Source organism: Etheostoma cragini, chromosome 5 (genome assembly GCF_013103735.1).
Source record: "Etheostoma cragini isolate CJK2018 chromosome 5, CSU_Ecrag_1.0, whole genome shotgun sequence".
NCBI lineage: Eukaryota > Metazoa > Chordata > Actinopteri > Perciformes > Percidae > Etheostoma > Etheostoma cragini.
The window spans coordinates 2069740-2088041 of NC_048411.1; the positions used below are offsets into that span (position 1 = coordinate 2069740).

The 18302-nt window shown below is 41.6% G+C and overlaps 1 protein-coding gene and 1 pseudogene across 4 annotated transcripts in view; one reads left to right on the forward strand and one right to left on the reverse strand.

Annotated features, from left to right (window-relative positions):
* Positions 1 to 18302, reverse strand: part of pdzd2 (PDZ domain containing 2) — a 58276-nt gene that overhangs the window by 3233 nt on the left and 36741 nt on the right. For 2 of the 4 annotated variants that reach the window (XM_034872408.1, XM_034872407.1), the window contains exons 16-26: positions 17442 to 17529; positions 17128 to 17231; positions 16312 to 16477; positions 15109 to 16016; positions 14686 to 14830; positions 8853 to 11589; positions 7767 to 7884; positions 6821 to 6922; positions 5706 to 5976; positions 4835 to 4969; positions 3173 to 3621 (exon numbers count right to left, since the gene is read on the reverse strand). In XM_034872408.1, the coding sequence (XP_034728299.1) occupies positions 3455 to 3621; positions 4835 to 4969; positions 5706 to 5976; positions 6821 to 6922; positions 7767 to 7884; positions 8853 to 11589; positions 14686 to 14830; positions 15109 to 16016; positions 16312 to 16477; positions 17128 to 17231; positions 17442 to 17529 (4941 nt within the window). In that variant the 3' untranslated portion in view covers positions 3173 to 3454. Of the gene's footprint in view, positions 1 to 3172; positions 3622 to 4834; positions 4970 to 5705; positions 5977 to 6820; positions 6923 to 7766; positions 7885 to 8852; positions 11590 to 14685; positions 14831 to 15108; positions 16017 to 16311; positions 16478 to 17127; positions 17232 to 17441; positions 17530 to 18302 lie in introns of those variants that run through there. The other 2 variants (XR_004656733.1, XM_034872409.1) reach the window with 2 other exon arrangements.
* LOC117945570 lies at positions 2660 to 2778 on the forward strand (annotated as a pseudogene).

An 18302-nucleotide genomic window follows, 5' to 3' on the forward strand; every position in this document is an offset into this window, starting at 1 on the left:
AATATTCAAGTTAGGTTCAAGAACTGTACTCGTGTGCAGTACTTGATTAAATGTGGCCTACTTAGTAACATTATACCTGGTCTCTCTCTATGTCTTGCACCAACAGTACCTTACAGCACCGAGGACCAACCCTAACCCTAACAAAAACTAACATTCCCTTCGGCTCAAATCCTCCGCTCAAGCAGCAGCCTTGCAGTTATCGTGGCTCATTAGCATGTGTCACTAATGACTCACCAACCAAGACTCAGAAGACACATTTTGTTTGCTGGCAAGTGGATTGGAATTTGCTGACGTGCATGCCAATGGTTTCCACAGCTCTCATTACACTTAAAATCATTAAATCATTACATGAAAAGGTAAAGTATTATACTGAATGTAAAGCACAATTGTGTGCTATCTCATCTGAAATATCCAAATTACACCAATGAGCACAACTAGCACAAATTCCACAATTATGGTAATTAAGCTGAAACCAACACCTCGTCATGTAATGCTATCTTTTAGCTTAGGCTGTGGGAGAATTTTCCAGGATGTGAGATGACATCCTGCTGCACAAATACCTGCAGGCTCTGCTCGATTTGTGTATACTGTCATGTTTTTCTGGGCACAAATGTTGTTTTCCTTTTTGGCGTAATGACTACACCATTTAAATGTTAAGTGCAGTCTGCATGTCACATGTGGCCAAACGTATACTGCCAGGTGAAATGGTTTTCCCAGTTTGGTGTGGTACCAAATCATCACTCAGCATCAGCGTTGGACCTCACTAATGCTCTGGTGTCGGGATGGGAGATAGTCCCTGCAGCCAGCATCCAATATCTAATGTTATAAGCAGCAAATTGATACACATTAGGACTGAACAATTTGGGGGAAAAATGGGATCTATCTATCTATCTATCTATCTATCTATCTATCTATCTATCTATCTATGTGTCTGTCTGTCTAGCAGAATGTTGAAAAGTGCTTTCTAATTTACAGTGTTTTTCTATAGTTTGGTTTCACATGCAAATTAATATTTTTTACAACAGGACATAATCATGTTCAAACTGGCCTGTAAGTACACAGAGGTTTGGTGGTGGTTGATGAATTTTAAAAGATGTGCTCATTAAATGCATTATGTCTCAAAGCAATGAAAAGTGGTCCACAGTTTGCTCAGCTGTGCTGACTGAGCAACGTTTTGAATACATGAGTCTTGTTATTTACTCACTTATTGATATAGTGATGCATGTTACCAATTGTAGAAAACTGTGACATTCAATAGTGGGTGCCGAAATACCACTGAAGCAACATTGACACTGACATCCAGAAGTTGGAGTGGTTCCTCAGCCGTCTGTGTGCTGACATCTGGTGGACATGTCTAACACTTGGACACTGTCATTTTCCATTTTGGTCTGCTCCAACGTGTTTGATGGTTTTTATGGTGATTGTATAGAAAGAAGCTTCCTATGGGAAAAGAAAAGACAGAGATTTAATGTGCTTAAATGCAAATTCAGGGGAGGTTTGGAGTCAGATTGATAACATGAAACTATCTATTGGAAAGAAACCAGAAGGCTGTAAAGACTGGTTTGATCATGTGTATAGAAACTGGTTCATTCACCGATTTGTGTCAAAGTCTTAAGTGCATCTTGCACAGTGCTTACAGTGGGAAAAAGATGCCAGTATATACTCCTCTGATCTATACCTACACATCTGGTGTTCTAGTGAGGATTTGTGGCAGCAGGACAGTGTGTGTGTGTGCGTGTGTGTGTGTGTGTGTGTGTGTCAGGTGATGTCAGATTAACGGATCATCCATTTTATTTCATTATTCTATAACTATCATTCAGCATAATTTACAATTGCTTACAGCCATGCCATACCCCCCTGAACACGTCCAGTCCTGTCTGAGCTGAGCCGGGTCAGTACTTGTGGGGAATCCCAGGTGTTGTAGGCTTTTTATTCTCATCATCAGAGGGCGATGCTCCTTCTGTAAAGGAGACAAAGCTGACATGCAAACCAGGAGGATGCACATTTACAGAAGATTAAATATAACATAAGTTTCAACAAAACAAAAGCATAAATAAATACAGGAATAAAAAATAAAAACATGACAAAGTAGCTATAAATAAATAAATAAATAAATAAATAGTTAACAGAACAGAACAAATTAAGGATTATTTAAATGCTGAAATACAGAAGGATTGTCAATAGAAAAAAGGCTAGATTAGGCTATTTGAATCATTATCTATCCATCCATCTGTCTTCATCCGTTTACCCAGTATCGGATTATCAGTTCCAGTAGGGAACCCCAAACTTCCCTTCCCCGAGCCACATCGACCAGCTCCGACTGGGGGTTCCCGAGGCGTTCCCAGGGTAAATTGGAGATATAATCTCTCCACCTAGTCCTGGGTCTTCCCCGAGGCCTCCTCCCAGCTGGACGTGCCTGGACCACCTCCCTAGGGATGCGCCAAGGAGACATCCCTACCAGGTGCCCGAACCACCTCAACTGGCTCCTTGTATCACTATGCAAAGGATAAATGCAAAAACCTGCAAGCTACTGCAAAAGGATACACTTGTGTAATTGCATGTAGTCCAGTACTTTCCATCCCCAAACTGTTTAATCAATAGTTCTGAGACCCCTTGGGTTTTACCATCTATAAATCCATTGGTTGCAATGGGTATAATAGCTTACTGTCATACCACCTTGAACGCACCCGATCTTGTCTGATCTCGGGAGCTAAGCAGGGTCGGGCCGGGTCAGTACTTGGATGGAAAACCGCATGGGACTACCTGGTGCTGTAGGCTTTTTACTCTCATCTTTCATCAGCAGAGGGCGCTGCTTTTCTGGACTTCTAAAAAGTCAGTTTCAAAGGAACTCCTTCAGTGATGTACACTTTATTAATCCTGCAAAGGCCAATTACAATGTTTTCAATCTGTTTTTTTTCTCTCACACATTACACACACATGCTCAGTATCTGTATATGCACTAAATGGAGTAATGTCAGAGTGGGGGGGCTGTCTATGGAAAGGCGCCCCTGGGGGTTTGGTGCTTTGCTCAAGAGCACTTTGACAGTGCCCAGGAGGTGAACTGGCACCTCTCCAGCTAGTAGATGTCCTATAACACTTTTTTTATGGAAATTTTGTTATGGACATAAGTTAGCATGAATGATACTGCATAACCACAACCAGCCATAGATCCTTTCACATACTGACTTTATTTAAAAAAAAAACAGTTTTATTTATTATTCCAAAGTGAATCTTTTGTAAACAAACTGCACTTCCCATCTGAAATAAATCATAATACAGCAATGTACACCACAATCGCTAGTGGTCCATCCAATCTGACCTATTTCTACACATGTAACCGGACAAAACACAAACCACTCCAATGAAGTCTGTCAGAAAATCCTCGTTTCCACTGTTTGACCCCACCCTGTTTTCACATTTGGTCCTTGCCGGGAGGTTTCTTTTTCCTCGTCCGTTACAAATCGGTCCTGGACCTGCGGATGAGGAGGTGGTTCGGCCCCTCGTTAGTTGCTTTGATGATTTTCCAGGCATCGTGGTGCATGAGGCCCTCCAGAGAACAGCCGTTGATGGACAGAACTTCATCGCCAACGTGGACACAGCCGGACAGCTCCGCCGCTCCTCCTGTTGTACGCAGTTCAAGGTAAAGATACATAATCCATGTTTCCATCCTAACATTTTAATGCAAATTAAGAAATACAGAATGAAAAGAGCCTTTAGAGACAGTCAAATTTGATACATTTTATAAATATCGCCACAAAGTTTGTATGTTCGACAATCTGATTTCCTCCTAACTGGTAAACGGCTTATGCGATAAAAGCTGATGGAAATACATCATGATTTGCAATAAGGTTTTAGATGATTTTATGCCATAAAACAAAGAAGAAGAAGATTAATCCTTGTGTTGTCTTCCCGACAACCATGAAAAAAAACAGTCTGGTCACTTTTTTTCAACATTATGATTAGTTTTTCCAAAATTGGTCACTTTTTCAATGTTGTGGGTGGGTGGGTTTTTTGATGTTTTTGCCAAAGTTTTTTGACATTTTTATTGTTGGCGATTTCAGCGCTTATTTTGACAGCTCATTTTTAGTGCAAAAAAAAAAATCAAATAACTGAAAACGGATGAAATTTGACCCAAGGACAACATAAGTGTTAGGTAAGTTCCATTTTCTTTGCAGACATGGCGGATGTCAACAAAGACAGAAGTGGACGGACGAGAAAACGAATGACTTTTAAAATTTAATTTACGAGCAAAATATAACCGCTAATTCAGATAGTTGTCGTCTGGCATTTATGTATATCTGCATCATCACAGCGATGTTATGGGGTCATTGTTGTCTGATTATAGCTTGTTATGTCACTCTCGGCTGGGACATAAGCACTATCACTAACTTGTGCAGTATTAATCATTTGTAGGTAGACGGCGCCATTCATTTTGGCTAGCAAATGTTAGCTTGAAGGTTGTGTGATTTAGTGCGACAATAAATGGAAAGACTTTCAAATGTCTAAAATCTATTCCAAATACCAATCTGACTGCAAAACAGCATGTGAGGTCATTACGCAGAGGTTTTTATTGGCTTACAAGCCATAGGATGGAAACACACATTCACCGGCTTTATTGGTATGAATGTATTTAGCAATGTTTTTAAAGATAGAGTTCATACATTATTAACATTTTGGGCGAGTGTTACGCTTTAAGTGGTAATTAATCCCCTGGACTAGATTGCTGATAGACTGTGAATGGGCACAGACCACCACAATGTCCCTTTATTAGATTCTAGATGAATATTCAGCTTTGACACTATACTTTATGAGAGACTTATAGATAAAATGTCACCTTTAAAGATGCGTTTGACAATGAGAGGCCTGTCTCCGTGGCTTGAGGACTTCCCCCCTTCCAGACTGAACCCCAGCCCAGCAGAAGACTTGTGAAGCTCCACCGTTACAGCCCCGTCTGGACCCACATCCACCACTGAAAAACAAGCAAGAGTCATTTATCCCGCCGGTATCATAGCAACAGCACCCGAGATCCTTCCACAGAGCTGCTTGCGTTTGGCGTTCGATACTTGCGTTTTCACATTAAAATAGGACTCAACATGATGGGCAGCCTCAAGGGCCACTCAGTGTTAAGTGTCTTGCCCAAGGACACTTCCACATGGGACTGCCGAGCCACGGATCTAGCAACCAACCTTCCAATTGGCAGGCTATTGCTCTACCATTGAGCCACAACCTCCCACAATGCACCAGCTTCCTGAATACCTTAAAGCGGACAATCAAATCGGAATACTGGGGGTTAGCAAACTCGTTCCGAAGATGCGTTGACACTGGTGGTTCCTCGGGTTCATTTAGAGTTGGACAAAACTGTGTTTGAATAGAATGCGTCTTTTACTTGGAATGAGTTTCAAAGGGGACTGAAGCTAGATGTCTTGGTTTCTAATTGGTAATTTCAAGTCACGCTTAATGAGCAAATTGCTGTTGAATGTCATTGTTATTTGTAATTGTGTTCTCTATTATTTTAAATGATGCTGTACCCAGGGCTCAGCTGTTAAAGAGACCCGTGTCTGCTCTTTCCCTGTATTAATAAAGGTCAACAAAATAAAAACATGACAGACATTACAATTCTAAACTTAAAACAGTGTCTCATTAAATATTTATAATAACAGTGTACTTTTCTACTACTTGACCGCCATGAAGACGAGGAACCTTACCTGCTCCAGCTTCCTTTGACTTCTGTCTGGCAGAACAGATCCTCATTGGCCGGCCAACTGAGTCAGACATGTTAGAGACACTCGGTCCACTGTCCTTGTCTCTCCATATGACTACCAAGGCTTGTTTGGATAGCCTGGCTTGATGAAGGCAAGACACAGCCTCTCCATGGGTTTTACCCCCCAGACTTGTGCCATTTATGGATAAAATGTTGTCACCTCTCTGGATTGTGCCTTCAAGGCTAGCTGCCCCTTTGGTGAAGACCCGATGGACCTGAAAAGAAATGGTAGGAGTTAAAGTGCTACCATCTTCTGCAAGCAAGTTAGCAATATTGGCAAGAAAAAGACAATTCAAACAAACTCATGCTTTTTTTTTCAGTCTTAGTGACTGATGGGGACAGCGATCTTTGACATTGGTCCAGTGTTAAGCAAGATCTCTGCAGTCGGCAGCGGAGAAACAAGCTACTATGGAAGTTAACCCTCATGTTGTCCTTGGGTCAAATTGACCCGTTTTCCTATATCAGTGTTCTTTTTAATTCACCAAAATAACATGATTGATTCCACACAACGCTCTTTGCCAAGTAAAAATCTCTACTTTTATTAAATTTGGGGCGTCTTATTCAATTCAAGTGTTTTTGAAATAGTATTGAGTAAAAGTTGACATATTCCAGTCTGTGATTATCTATCAACATACATTTTTGTCACTTTCTCAATGTTGTGGGTGCATTTATTACTGTTTAGTCTAGATACATCCTAATTTCTATTTTTGTAATTCAAACATTAGGTACAATGTCTTTTAAATGAGGTTTATTGACCATAAATTCAAAAAATAACTGTAAAACTAGTTAATAAGTTAGTATTACTTAGTGTTCAACATTGAAAAAAGTGTCAAAAGTGATGGAAAAAAAAGGACAAAAACATGAGAAAAAGTAAATAACAATGATAAAAAGCATCAACAAAAGACCACATGAGGGTTATTAGAGCAATTGTGCAAAAGTGCTTGTTTGATATTATCCAATAAGACGATAGCAGCTTGCAATGCAAGATTCAATGCTAAATGATGCCCAGCGATGCATTTGAATTGGAACAGTTCCTGAGCCTCTACATGCGGTACGTACAGTGATCGCCTTCTGCTCCAGGTCGACTCCACCAGCAATACTGAAACCAAGCCCTGAGCCTTCCTCTTTGCTCAGGAACACCAGCTGGGTGTTATCGTTGACCTGCAGAGAGTGCAGAAACAGAGTCAATGTGACAAAAATAACACAGACAGCAGGACTGACACAATGTAGCCTTATAAGGTACATGTAGCTTAACCAATTGCCCACGAGCACCAAGTCTGTAAAAAAAATTTGTTTTGAAATTGTTCCAATCTGCATGCCAAACAACCTACATCACACACACACACACACAACACATATATACAGTACATACATAGGTAGAAACATGCATCCATACATAAATATACAAAATCGTTATGTTAACATTAGAAATCAGATTCACCCAAATTCTAATTAAGTAATTCATGGCAAGAGATAAACAAAAAGAGTCAGATAATCATTCTCTGAAATGAAAGAAAATCACAAACCAGAATCCCCCGTCTTTGTATTTGTTTGTATCAAATTCTTCAGCTCACGATAATTCACAATAATTATTTCCTTTAAATAATAATGCCTAAAATTAGATCAACAAATGGATTTACTAGCAAGGTCTTTAGCACGGCCTGTAATTTGTTGCAGTTTGATTGAATTTTTCTCCAGCCGCATTCCGCCAAGACCCGCCCTACTCTGCCTCTGATTGGCTAGCACTCGGAAAAAAACAACACTGCATGAGTGGGCTCCACTGGTGGAATGTAACTAAGTACATTTACTCAAGTACTCGACCTAAGGACTTATTTTAGGAACTTTACTTGAGTCTTTTCTTTTCACACTGATTAAAAAGAACATTTTAAATTGGTACTTACTATTTGAGAGGTTGCCGAGCCTTGTGCTACGGCATGCATTAGATAATAAACTACATGTGAAATAGTTTCCTGCAGATGTCTGTTGGTCAGCAGCATAGAGTTACCTCTGAGAGGGCCTGGGCCTCCTGCAGCAGGGCCGCCACGTAGGATTTCACCGGCGGGAGGGTCAGCAGTGTCTGCAGCTTGTGCCGAGCCACAGGAGACGCAGCCAGCTCCTTTAGACTGCACACAAAAGGAGTCAATGGGTTTTCTCCAATGATTACCATTTCAAAGAAGCTTTTACATCAAACATGGTTTTATAGAAAGAAACACAAGGAAATTAAAAGGTGCTTGTTATGCTGTTGGTTGTAGTGTTGAGTGTTATCAGGCAAAATGTTACAGCTAACATTGGCCAAGGAAATCTCATTTATTACCATTATTTCTGCAATAATGTATTCCTTACAAATGTTGCATTATGAGATCATCAGCACTGCTGAGAAGACAACTTAACCTTCCAATGAATGTAGAGCTGACGTATTGTAATATGTGTATTGGCAGCGGAGCAACGAATCTCATTCCTCTGTCTTACCCCTACCCCTACGTCTTGCGCGTTCACGTCAGAACGAGTGCTGTCCCAATACTGTTTTGATCGAGGGTTAAGGGGTGTATGTCCCTAGGAACCATAGACAGTGAATAAAAAAATCAAGGGAGGACGCGAGTTTACTTGAAACCTAGGGGTAGCGATATGCGTTGTGCAACAGGCAACAATGGCTCCCGCATTGAACAGAGAGACGCATAAATAGAAATATTTTCGGCTTAAATAATTAATTTAAGAATTTCGACTGTCTTGTTTTTTGGTCTATGCAATCCTGTACATATATACTTGCACCCATGTTCTTAACCTTGCTACTGGATGCCTAAAATTTCATTTGGAATGAATAAAGTATCTATCTATCTATCACTTTTGCTTAAAAAATTACAATATTCTTAGTCTTGTAAAACCACAACATTTTAAGCATATCATGAATTATTTCTAGGCTTTTGTTTTGGTTCCTCTAATCTCTAATATTCTGACTGCAGTCTGCTACAGAGTCTTGGTACCACCACTGGGGGCACCAAAGTTAAACATGTTCAATTCATAGACATTGTGGTTCCAGTGTGCTTTGAACATAACAGTTTTTAACTGAGAAAGTTTGAATCAAACTCCCTACCTGATTGACCAGCCAGGCTGATGTCCATGGCTCTCCGCGGTTCCTTGAGGAGTCTTTTCGGTGGATCCAGGATCACCTCGGCTCACCCTCTTCCCACCAACTGTTACGTCCAGGGTTGCAGCAGGTGGACAGCTCTTAGTCAATGTGGTTTCTGTGAGTAGAGCGGGATAGCTGCCTGGCTCGGTTTCATCTACGGCTGTCCCACGGCCTCTGGTAAAGTCCTCTGTGCATAGGTTTTCCAGTTCCGGCATGCTGACAGCCCTGAGCTGCCGCATCCTGCAGCGGGGAAGTTTCCCGTGTTTCCTCCGCAGCACCTGAGGGGTCTGTGGTGCTGTCCCATCCAGAGCTTTTTGATCTTGAGCAATCCTATTGTCATCAGTCAGGGGAGCTGTGTCACAGCTTGAATGTGGAAGGTCAAGGTTTATCAGTGTAATGCTAGATGGAGATTTACTAAGAAGTGGTGAGCAGGGTGTGGTAGGGAGTAGATTCTCCACATAAGAACTGAAGTTCTTTTGCCGTGCCCGGCAGTCAATAGAACTAACCAACCCCATATAACCAGCAATCCTTTGGTTAAGTGAGGCTCTGTAGGCCAGAGCATAAGACTGAATGTCACTGTTTTTAGCCACCGGCTTATCAAAGTGAGCCAGGTTTTCAAAGGACTTTATCTTATGTCGTACAGAGAAGGGATTGTAGTCTGCAGACAAGGCAGTGTCTGTGGTGAAGCTTTGCCTTTCCATTGTCTTAATGTACATTCTGGATGCGCTGGACTTCAGGGTCTCACTTGTCTCCACAATACTACTGGGTTTTGAGACGTTACTTGTAGTTGAATTAGTTTCATATTTAGTAGAACACAGTGAATTAAATACTGTGGTACTGGCCATGGCATTAGTTTTTTCTACAGTGGGGTTGGAAGGAGAAAGCATTGGTGCTAATCTTGCACAAGTGCCTCTTAGAGGGGATTCAGAGTCTTTTGAATTCAATGCTTTATTGTGTGCCATAAGTGAAGGTGATGAACCAGATAACGAAGCCAGTCGAACTTCTATAAATGATCTCTGAGTAGCAGGGGGGTGGGATTGGCTCTGTGATATGGCTGGTGCTTTGGAGCCCAGATGGATGTCCTTCTCTTTGGCCAGTTGTATAGTTTGTAATGTGCTACCTGAAGGGAACAGCTCAGATGTAACCTGCCATCTGTCACCTTCTTTGTGCATATCAAGACAGCTGTTGATATCAGGCTGGTTATTTGTCTTCAAAAAGCAGGACACGGTTGTCGTTGCTGGTATTTTTGTTGACAGGTTTAAGGAAGCATTGATGTTTAAAGGAAGTGGACTTTCACTCCTGGCAGTTTTTTGGAGATGCTCCTCCTGTGGTTTTTTCTTACTCTTAATACTTAGACCCTTTAATTTGGGAGTACTAGTGTTTGGTCCAATATGAGTTTCAACCTGGAGTTTAACGTTACTATTCCACATGGCATGGTCTAAATTATCAAGGAGTTTTAGCCCAGAGGTCTTCTTAAGCACAGAGATAGCACGTGGGTTTGAATTTGTTTTACACTCCAAGACTTTTTCTTTGTTTGTCATTGGTGCTGACACTCTTTTATCCAATCTGCTGATGTTTGAACCCAAGGTTTCTGATTCCATTGAAAAATGGGGCATTGGTACATCCAAAGGCTTTAATAAAGCTGAGTTCAGTGAGGCATCTGCATGCACTTTTTCAGTAGTCTCTTGTGTGGCACTGCAGCTAACTGGAGGGGAGGGGCTGCTGTAAGTGCTTAGACTCCCAGGACGGGATTCCACACAGGCTTGAACTTTGTCACAGGATTCGGTGGCATTATTATTGGGGCACTTTATAGAAGTCCCAGGTATTGCATTGTTGAAAGATTGGCAAAGTTGCTCTGTAGGGGAGAGCGCTAACACCTGAGAGAGCTGCGAGTACTGGGAAGTTGTAACAACGTTTTCTTTGTTTGTCAGTGTGACATCAGCAGAGACATGCAGCACACCAAAGCTCTGGACCAGGTTTGTGTCCGGAATGCTAGCATGCTGAAAAGATGAAGACCCATTTGGTGACTGGCTTAAATTTGAGAGTCCACCAGCATCAGGTTGCTGGGCATCAAATGAACAAAGTTCCACTACTTCCTCATCTGAGGAGGGCTCATGAAGACTACCACCACTGGCTACCGTGGTGACCATTGCACTGCTGTCAGTGGTGGAGTTACTGTCATCATCACTGTCATCTTCCATGGGGTACATACACTTAGAAACAGCATCATCAGGACTTTTGGGACGTGATTCATTGAAAACAGCTGAGCTGCTTTCCTTTAGTTGGTTCGCGTGTGCTGTCTCCACAGGAGACATGGCACCTTTTTCACTTCCTGCATCCACGATGGAAAAGTCCAGGGGACCAGACTGTATTGGAACCTGAATGTCAGCTTTCTCAGACAGGGTTACTGTCTCTTGGCTTGAACAGGAGGACACAGGCTCATTAGATAATGTTGGGAAGGGAGATTTGGTTTGTGCGTTGTTATCACTGCTCACTACTGATAAAATGTCATCTATGTTGGGGATGGGTATTTGGAAGCTGTGAACTGTTTGGCTTGTGTGATTGGATTTCTCTGGATTTGCACTTGTAATCTGTCCTACATTAGAAGTCCCCTGACTTCTAACGGATCTGGCTGGGTTCAGTCTAGTGGCTCCATCACTGCTCCCTGATGACATTTTCAAACTGGACAGTCGATCTACAGCTGGGACCAGAAATGAAAAAGTAAACTTTTTAGTTAGGACTGAATGACAAAGAAGCATTAATCATTTGCCTTAACATATGCATGTTTTTCCAACATGGTAAATGGAATGAACTTATATAAAGCGCTTTTGTACCTTAACAGACAAAGCGCTTTACAATTGGCCTCTCATTTACACACAGACACCCCTACGACAAAAACACTCTAAAAAACTCACAACGTTATTTTATCTTGCAGGAGATTGAGGTTACATACATGTTATGGCATAGAACAAAATTATTCAAGAATGTCCAGGGAGATGGTTTTTTAATGCTATGTCAATGTGATCTTCATCTACAAGGTCCATAGCACTGAGCCATTCTCTACTGAATAATTCTTATGCTACATTTATATTGCTAGGTTTTGGATAAAAAAATCTGTCGCTACGTTTCCCCCTCTCATTCTTCCCGCTCTGGCATTTCCAAGCCCCTGGCCCGGAGACATTTGGAAACACTTCTGCGGGGTTGTGTTTTAGTCTAAACGGGCGCAAACGGGGACCTTTGGAAACACCAACAACGTTTCTCCTCTTGATTGGGCCTTATCGGACACAAAGTCTCGTTCTCTGAGACTAAGCTACTAACATTACCATGGCAACATGGCAACGGTGCCTCCCGTTCAGGCCCAGTATACCTGAATGTTGAGTTGGGCGGGTTAGTTTAAACGGAGATTAGTTCTTCTACTCACTTTTGGCTCAAAAAAGTCAACTTAAAATCCAAAATGTAGTGGTGTAAATGTAGCCTTAGTTTACACCCTACAGTACCCAGAGCATTTAGAATCCCCAAATCTGGTTGTCCTATACTATAGTTATGTAGACCTCAAGGTCAGTCACAATATTTATTAAGTACAGTTTTAATTTTAATTTAATTTAAACGTATCGGTTTCCCAGAGGCCATGAAAGCCTCACAAGCTCTGTGAGATATCTTGATAAAGAAACAAAACATAAACCGAGGCAAACACTAAACCTCTTCAAAGACAGGGTTGATTTCACATTTTCACCTCTAAAGAGATTTAATATTTCTACACCAGAACAATAACATCTGTACAACTCAACTCAGAGCTAGAAATACCTCAGGTTGAATGGAAGCTTTGGCATTACAGATGTTTTCCCCTAGCAATGTAACTATAGTTACGCAAAGATCAAATGTGACAAAGATGTTATTTGTAATTATTATTGATATTATAAATAATAAATTATGGATAAGAATGTAACATTTGGGGATTCAAAAATAAAGAGAGGCTATTCATGCAGGCCCGTAGGAGAACACAGTAACAACAGACTCTACGTTGCGTCAGAGATATTAGATTGTGTCAGCCAAGACTCAAAGTTGGAGTGTACAGTGTATGTCTACTGTATCTTTGGGTTGACAGAAATTAATTTATTGATTAGTTCACAACATTTAGGTACTAAAGACATTGCTGTGGTTGCTTCAGGCTCTCACCCGAGTAATTATTTTACTAATACAGTAGCCAACCAGAAACATTTTTTTTTACAGGAGTCCTAAATCTTGATTTTGTAAATGTTAAAGGACTTTTTTTTCATGACATTAATCTGTAAATGGATCCCTATTGCTTCAACAGCAATCCAGCAAGTTGGTATTGGATGGGTAGATGTTGAAAATGCTATTAATAAGATCCTTTAATGAATTAAAGACTCTTTGGTGACCAAGAAATAGCGATCCACAGCAATGTCTATGCTACAATAAGTTAAGATTTACACTACTACACTATAAAATTCTTCATTCTCAAACTAAGACACAGAAAGCATACAGGGAGTTAAGCTACAGGATAGATATGGTATTGGTAAGAAAAAGTTAAATATACTGTATAAGATAGTCACCATGGATAGAAAGCCAGATGCTTGCAGGTTGCTTTGGGGAAGTACATGAGGGAGGTTTGATCCTACATCTTTGGTTGGCAAAAAAAAGGAAAGAAATTGCGCTCTATTTAACGACAAACTGAGCAATATTCTGGTACTAACAGCTTGTAAAGACTAATTTCAAGAAGCTTAATACACCTTTAATAAATACACCAACACATCAAGTGTGGAATCTCTACGCTGGAGTTTGCAAGTGCAAAGTTGACACGAGCCATAAAGTCCCATTAGTCCCATTTATGGGTAATATCTGTGTTTCTGAGTGTGCAGTCACTACTGATTGGCTGATGAAGTGCAGTGCTGGACGACATTACATTACATTAAGTCAAAACTTAAGCTAGATTCAACTATTTTTGATAGTGGCCCGCCTGCAGTGGTTTTTCTCTCTCTGGCCCTGTTCTTTCCTGGCATTTCCACATGTATCCACTTGTGATCAGTTTTCATTTCCCCGTCGTTGTGTGTGTGCATAAATGTCAGTTGTTACACTCATAAACATAAATCACAAACCGCTGGTGACTAATGAAAAAGCACCGCCTACAGTCTTTGTCTGAGTGCCGTACCTTTCTCTGCCCGGTATTTCACAGCAAATGAGTACGTAATTCCGTAGTTGAGTAGGTTGTCCATATGTGGCCCAGGACACATACCTGTATGTGTCCACACTGCTAGCTAGACTATCTGTCCAATCGGAGTTCTCTGTATTTTATTCCTATTATTATTTCATGTATACTATATGTATGTATATTGTATCCTAGTAGTTCATTTATATTCTGTGCTGTGTGACTGATTTTGCTGCTGAAACAACGTAATATATCTATCTATCTATCTATCTACATTTTGAACGGACATGTAAGTTCCTTCCCGAGAATATTTTGCAGCGGCACCATTGCTCCGTATGGCGCTTAGCCCCGCCCAAGGCAATTGTGATTGGTTTAAAGAAATGCCAATAAACCAGCACGTTTTTCTCCCATCCAGGAATGCTGTGTGGACTAGCCAGACCTTTATTCGCAGTGCTGGGGAGGAAGGTCTGGCAGACTGTGCCAGATGTGAACAGGGCTTCTATCTCTGTATCAGGAACCCTGATACTTAAAAAGATCTAATGTGGAGTCCTAAGGTCAATAAACAATGGGATCACACTGATGCTGAATGACCTCGAGAATAATAAGAAATTATCTAAGCCAAGGTCCTACCTGAAACTGGTCTCTTGATTTCCAAGGACAGTGTAATCGGAAGGTTGTGCATGAGCTCACAGATTTCTTCGTAAGAAGACGAGCGCACCGACTTTTCTCCAATTTTTACAATCTCATCTCCACGACACAGCTTACCGGTAGATTCCTGGATGTTCAATTAAACAAAGAAGAGATCAAATTGAGCTTTTCTCTGAGCGACAGAATCCCAAGCCACAAATACCATAAAATATCAAATTCTTTCTTTCTTTATATAACTCAAACAGGTTTTTCATCAAATCTGAAGTAACCATTCAGTGTGGCAAATGTTGGGTCTTTGTAAATTAGAGTGTGTTCTAGACCTTTCCTGTTGTGATTTGACACAATAAACACATTTTATTTGAATTAATATTAGGCTGATATAAGGATGAAACTGATCAGAAATACCTTTTCCGCTGCACCTCCAGGCTTTAGCCCAGCAACAACAACTTTCAGAGGGGATGACATAATCTCCAGGTCGAGACCAAAGGACTCGTCCTCACTTCTCTTCAGGGTCACAGTGTCGATGGTACAAACACCCACAAGCTCACTGGCATCTGCCTTCTTACAGTGCTGATGGGGTACCAACCCACCCGCGGACTTGGGGTTTCTCCCACACGGTGTGACATGGGAAGGGGACTGAGATGACCCAGAGACTGGAGGGGGCTCATCCACTTTGGACTTTTGCTGCTGGGGCAAGTTTGGTGCTTCAATGCTCATCATACTTTTGACCCTTGTCACTGCTTTATGCTCAAGCTTGGGGGAGCGCTTTGTCTCCAACTGGCCATCATCTTGATTAGTATAGTTGTCACTATTGATGGCCAAATTACTGGGCCCGGAGCCCATACTGCTTGCCCCTGCTGCGTTGCGAATAGGCATGAAGGGTGAATTTGACCCAGGTGACTCAGACTTATTGGTTACACCTTCCTCACACTGTGAGAAGCTACCATAGAGTGGTGTCGTCACGTCGTCGCTTCCACACCTCTGCAAATCCCTGCCATCGTCACGGTTTCCATTTATATCTAACGACGATGCAGCACTTACAACTGCTGAACCAATTTTGGACATTTCCGATGCTTGGGCATCATTGAAGTTGACACAGTCAGATTTTGTTGGGGTGTTCCTAGCGTTGTCGGAGTTCTCACCATCGCTGAGCTCGTCCTCAGAGCACATGAGGCGCCGCTGACGGAGCAGTGGGCTTCGAACGGAGGTGGGGCTGGAGACAGTGATGGGCTGGCAAACTGCCTCTGCATGGGGAACGAGAGGAACAGGGGTCTTGTCTTGCGGGTGACTCGCCACTTCTGTTGAGGTAAATGCTGAAAATAAGGTGTAGGGTACAAAAATGAACAGGGTAATAAACTGACATTGCCAAATAAAACATACAAATATGACACAGTGCCACAAAGCATTAAAGCTTTTTTTTAAATTGTGGGCCCTTAGTCCCAGATGGGGGTTTAAACTACATTAAGAGTAGACCCTAGTCTAGGACAGTAAACCCAGTCTTAGAATTGGATTTCTGAAACACATTCAATTTGGATCGGTGCCCATTTTGAGATTGACCATATTGATGTTATTTGCATTCCATAGCATTTAAATGGTTGAATTTGTTACCAGGTGGCTGTGATGAGTTGTCTTCCATGGAAGTATTGCAGCTCTGCTGGTGGAGCGCCTCATCACTGTTGGATCCCCCCAGAATGGATTCAGACAAGAAGGAGTGGTTGGAAGAGTCCTGGGAGAAGTACTGAGATAACTCTGTCTCTGAGCTCAGAGACCCCTGCTACAGAGGTGGGAACATGAAAGGTGAGCAAACTAACGGGAAGGAGGATGAAAAACACAACCACACCATACACATTTTTTTAAATGCGGTGCCTCTCCACAATAAGCCGTGTAAACGTAGATTTGTGGACAAACAGCCAATGAAAATTAACTGGCAAACGTAAAATATGCAGCAGAGATGGGACCAAGTCACCGTTTTGCAAATCTCAAGTCTCTGCACTGAAGTCCCAAGTCAAACTAACAAGTCCCAAGTCAGGACTTACAAGTCCCAAGTCAAGACTAGCAAGTCCCAAGACAAGACTAGCAGGTCCCAAGTCAAGACTAACAAGTCCCAAGTCAGGACTTACAAGTCCCAAGTCAAGACTAGCAAGTCCCAAGTCAAGACTAACAGGTCCCTAGTCAAGACCAGCAAGTCCCAAGTCAAGACTAACAAGTCCCAAGTCAAGACTAGCAAGTCCCTGTTTTCATTATTCCGTTAGCAGCACCAGGAGGAGGCAGAGGAACGTGATTGTTTCACAGATTTTTATAGTTTTGGGCAAATGTAACAAACGTTATTTTTCCTAAAACTATAGGTTTGAGAAGAATGAAATTGAACCTAGCAATGTGTGTGTACTGCACAAACTAATTCATGAATATTGAATGAAGACGTACTCTACTGGCAGGCTCAAGGAATCTCTTCATGGTCCAGCTGAGAGTAGGGGAGCCGTCTCCCTGCTTGTCCTTCATCGCTGGGGAGGGGCTCTTACAGGACACACCTACAGGTTACAATGATCACAGATGGGATAAGAAGGAGCACCTGAGCCATGCTTCTGACTTTAACCCTTAAACCCTCAGATGTCAAACTTCCTCTGTAAAAAGTTTACGGCCGTTTTCTATGGACCTAGAATTGTTTCTTTAGTACATGCAAAAAAAATACAAGAAGATACAAGAAGAGGAGAAGACAAATGTCCCTGTAGGTATCAGACCTTGGGAATGAGAAGATTGTCTGTTTTTGGTCATTTTGTCCCTGTGTGTGGATCGAGCGATCATGTGATCCATCTCCTGTTCTGATACCTGAGGAAGACAAGGAGATGACATTATATTAGACATACTGTACGTACTGTATGTTGATACGCGGTGACAGATGAGAGTTTGGGTCTTAGTTGCTGTAACGTGAACCCTCACTAGTTTGTCTTCTGCAATTATGGCCAACACTCTTGGAACAAAACCCCCTTAAAGGCAGCAGTGTGCTTCAAATGAAGTGCATGTGAGCGTCTGAAATGTTTTTTCTGATATCACAATGTGACAGTCAGTGTGGGCTGTGAAATGAAGTTCAAAGTAAAAAAGAAAATATCTATGGCCGGCCCAAACTTTGACTTTGGCCAATCACCCCCATGCTGACTGGCAGTATAGATCATAAGCCCCGCCCCCTCCATGTTAGACAATTGAAAATAGGCCAAATATTAAAGTACATATTAAATAAATTTTTGCCAAAGAGTTTTTTTTTTGTCATTTTATGAAGTTCTGATCACGCTGATATTTGTTCAAGTGTTAATTTTTCTGATCAGTTCGGTTTTTATTAGTTATTTGATGCTAGAAAAACGATGAAACGTCATAATTTAAACCTGTGATTGACTCGTTATTTGTTGGTTGGGTGTATGGGCGGGATACCGCAGCTCTACTACGGCGCAGACTCTGGTAATCCCGTATCCGGGTTACTTTGGATTCCCTTTTGTACAGTGGGAGGAAGTGGAGACGTGTCATCCATCTTTACAGTGGGTACGGAAAGTATTCAGACCCCTTTAAATTTTTCACTCTTTGTTTCATTGCAGCCATTTTCCAAAAAT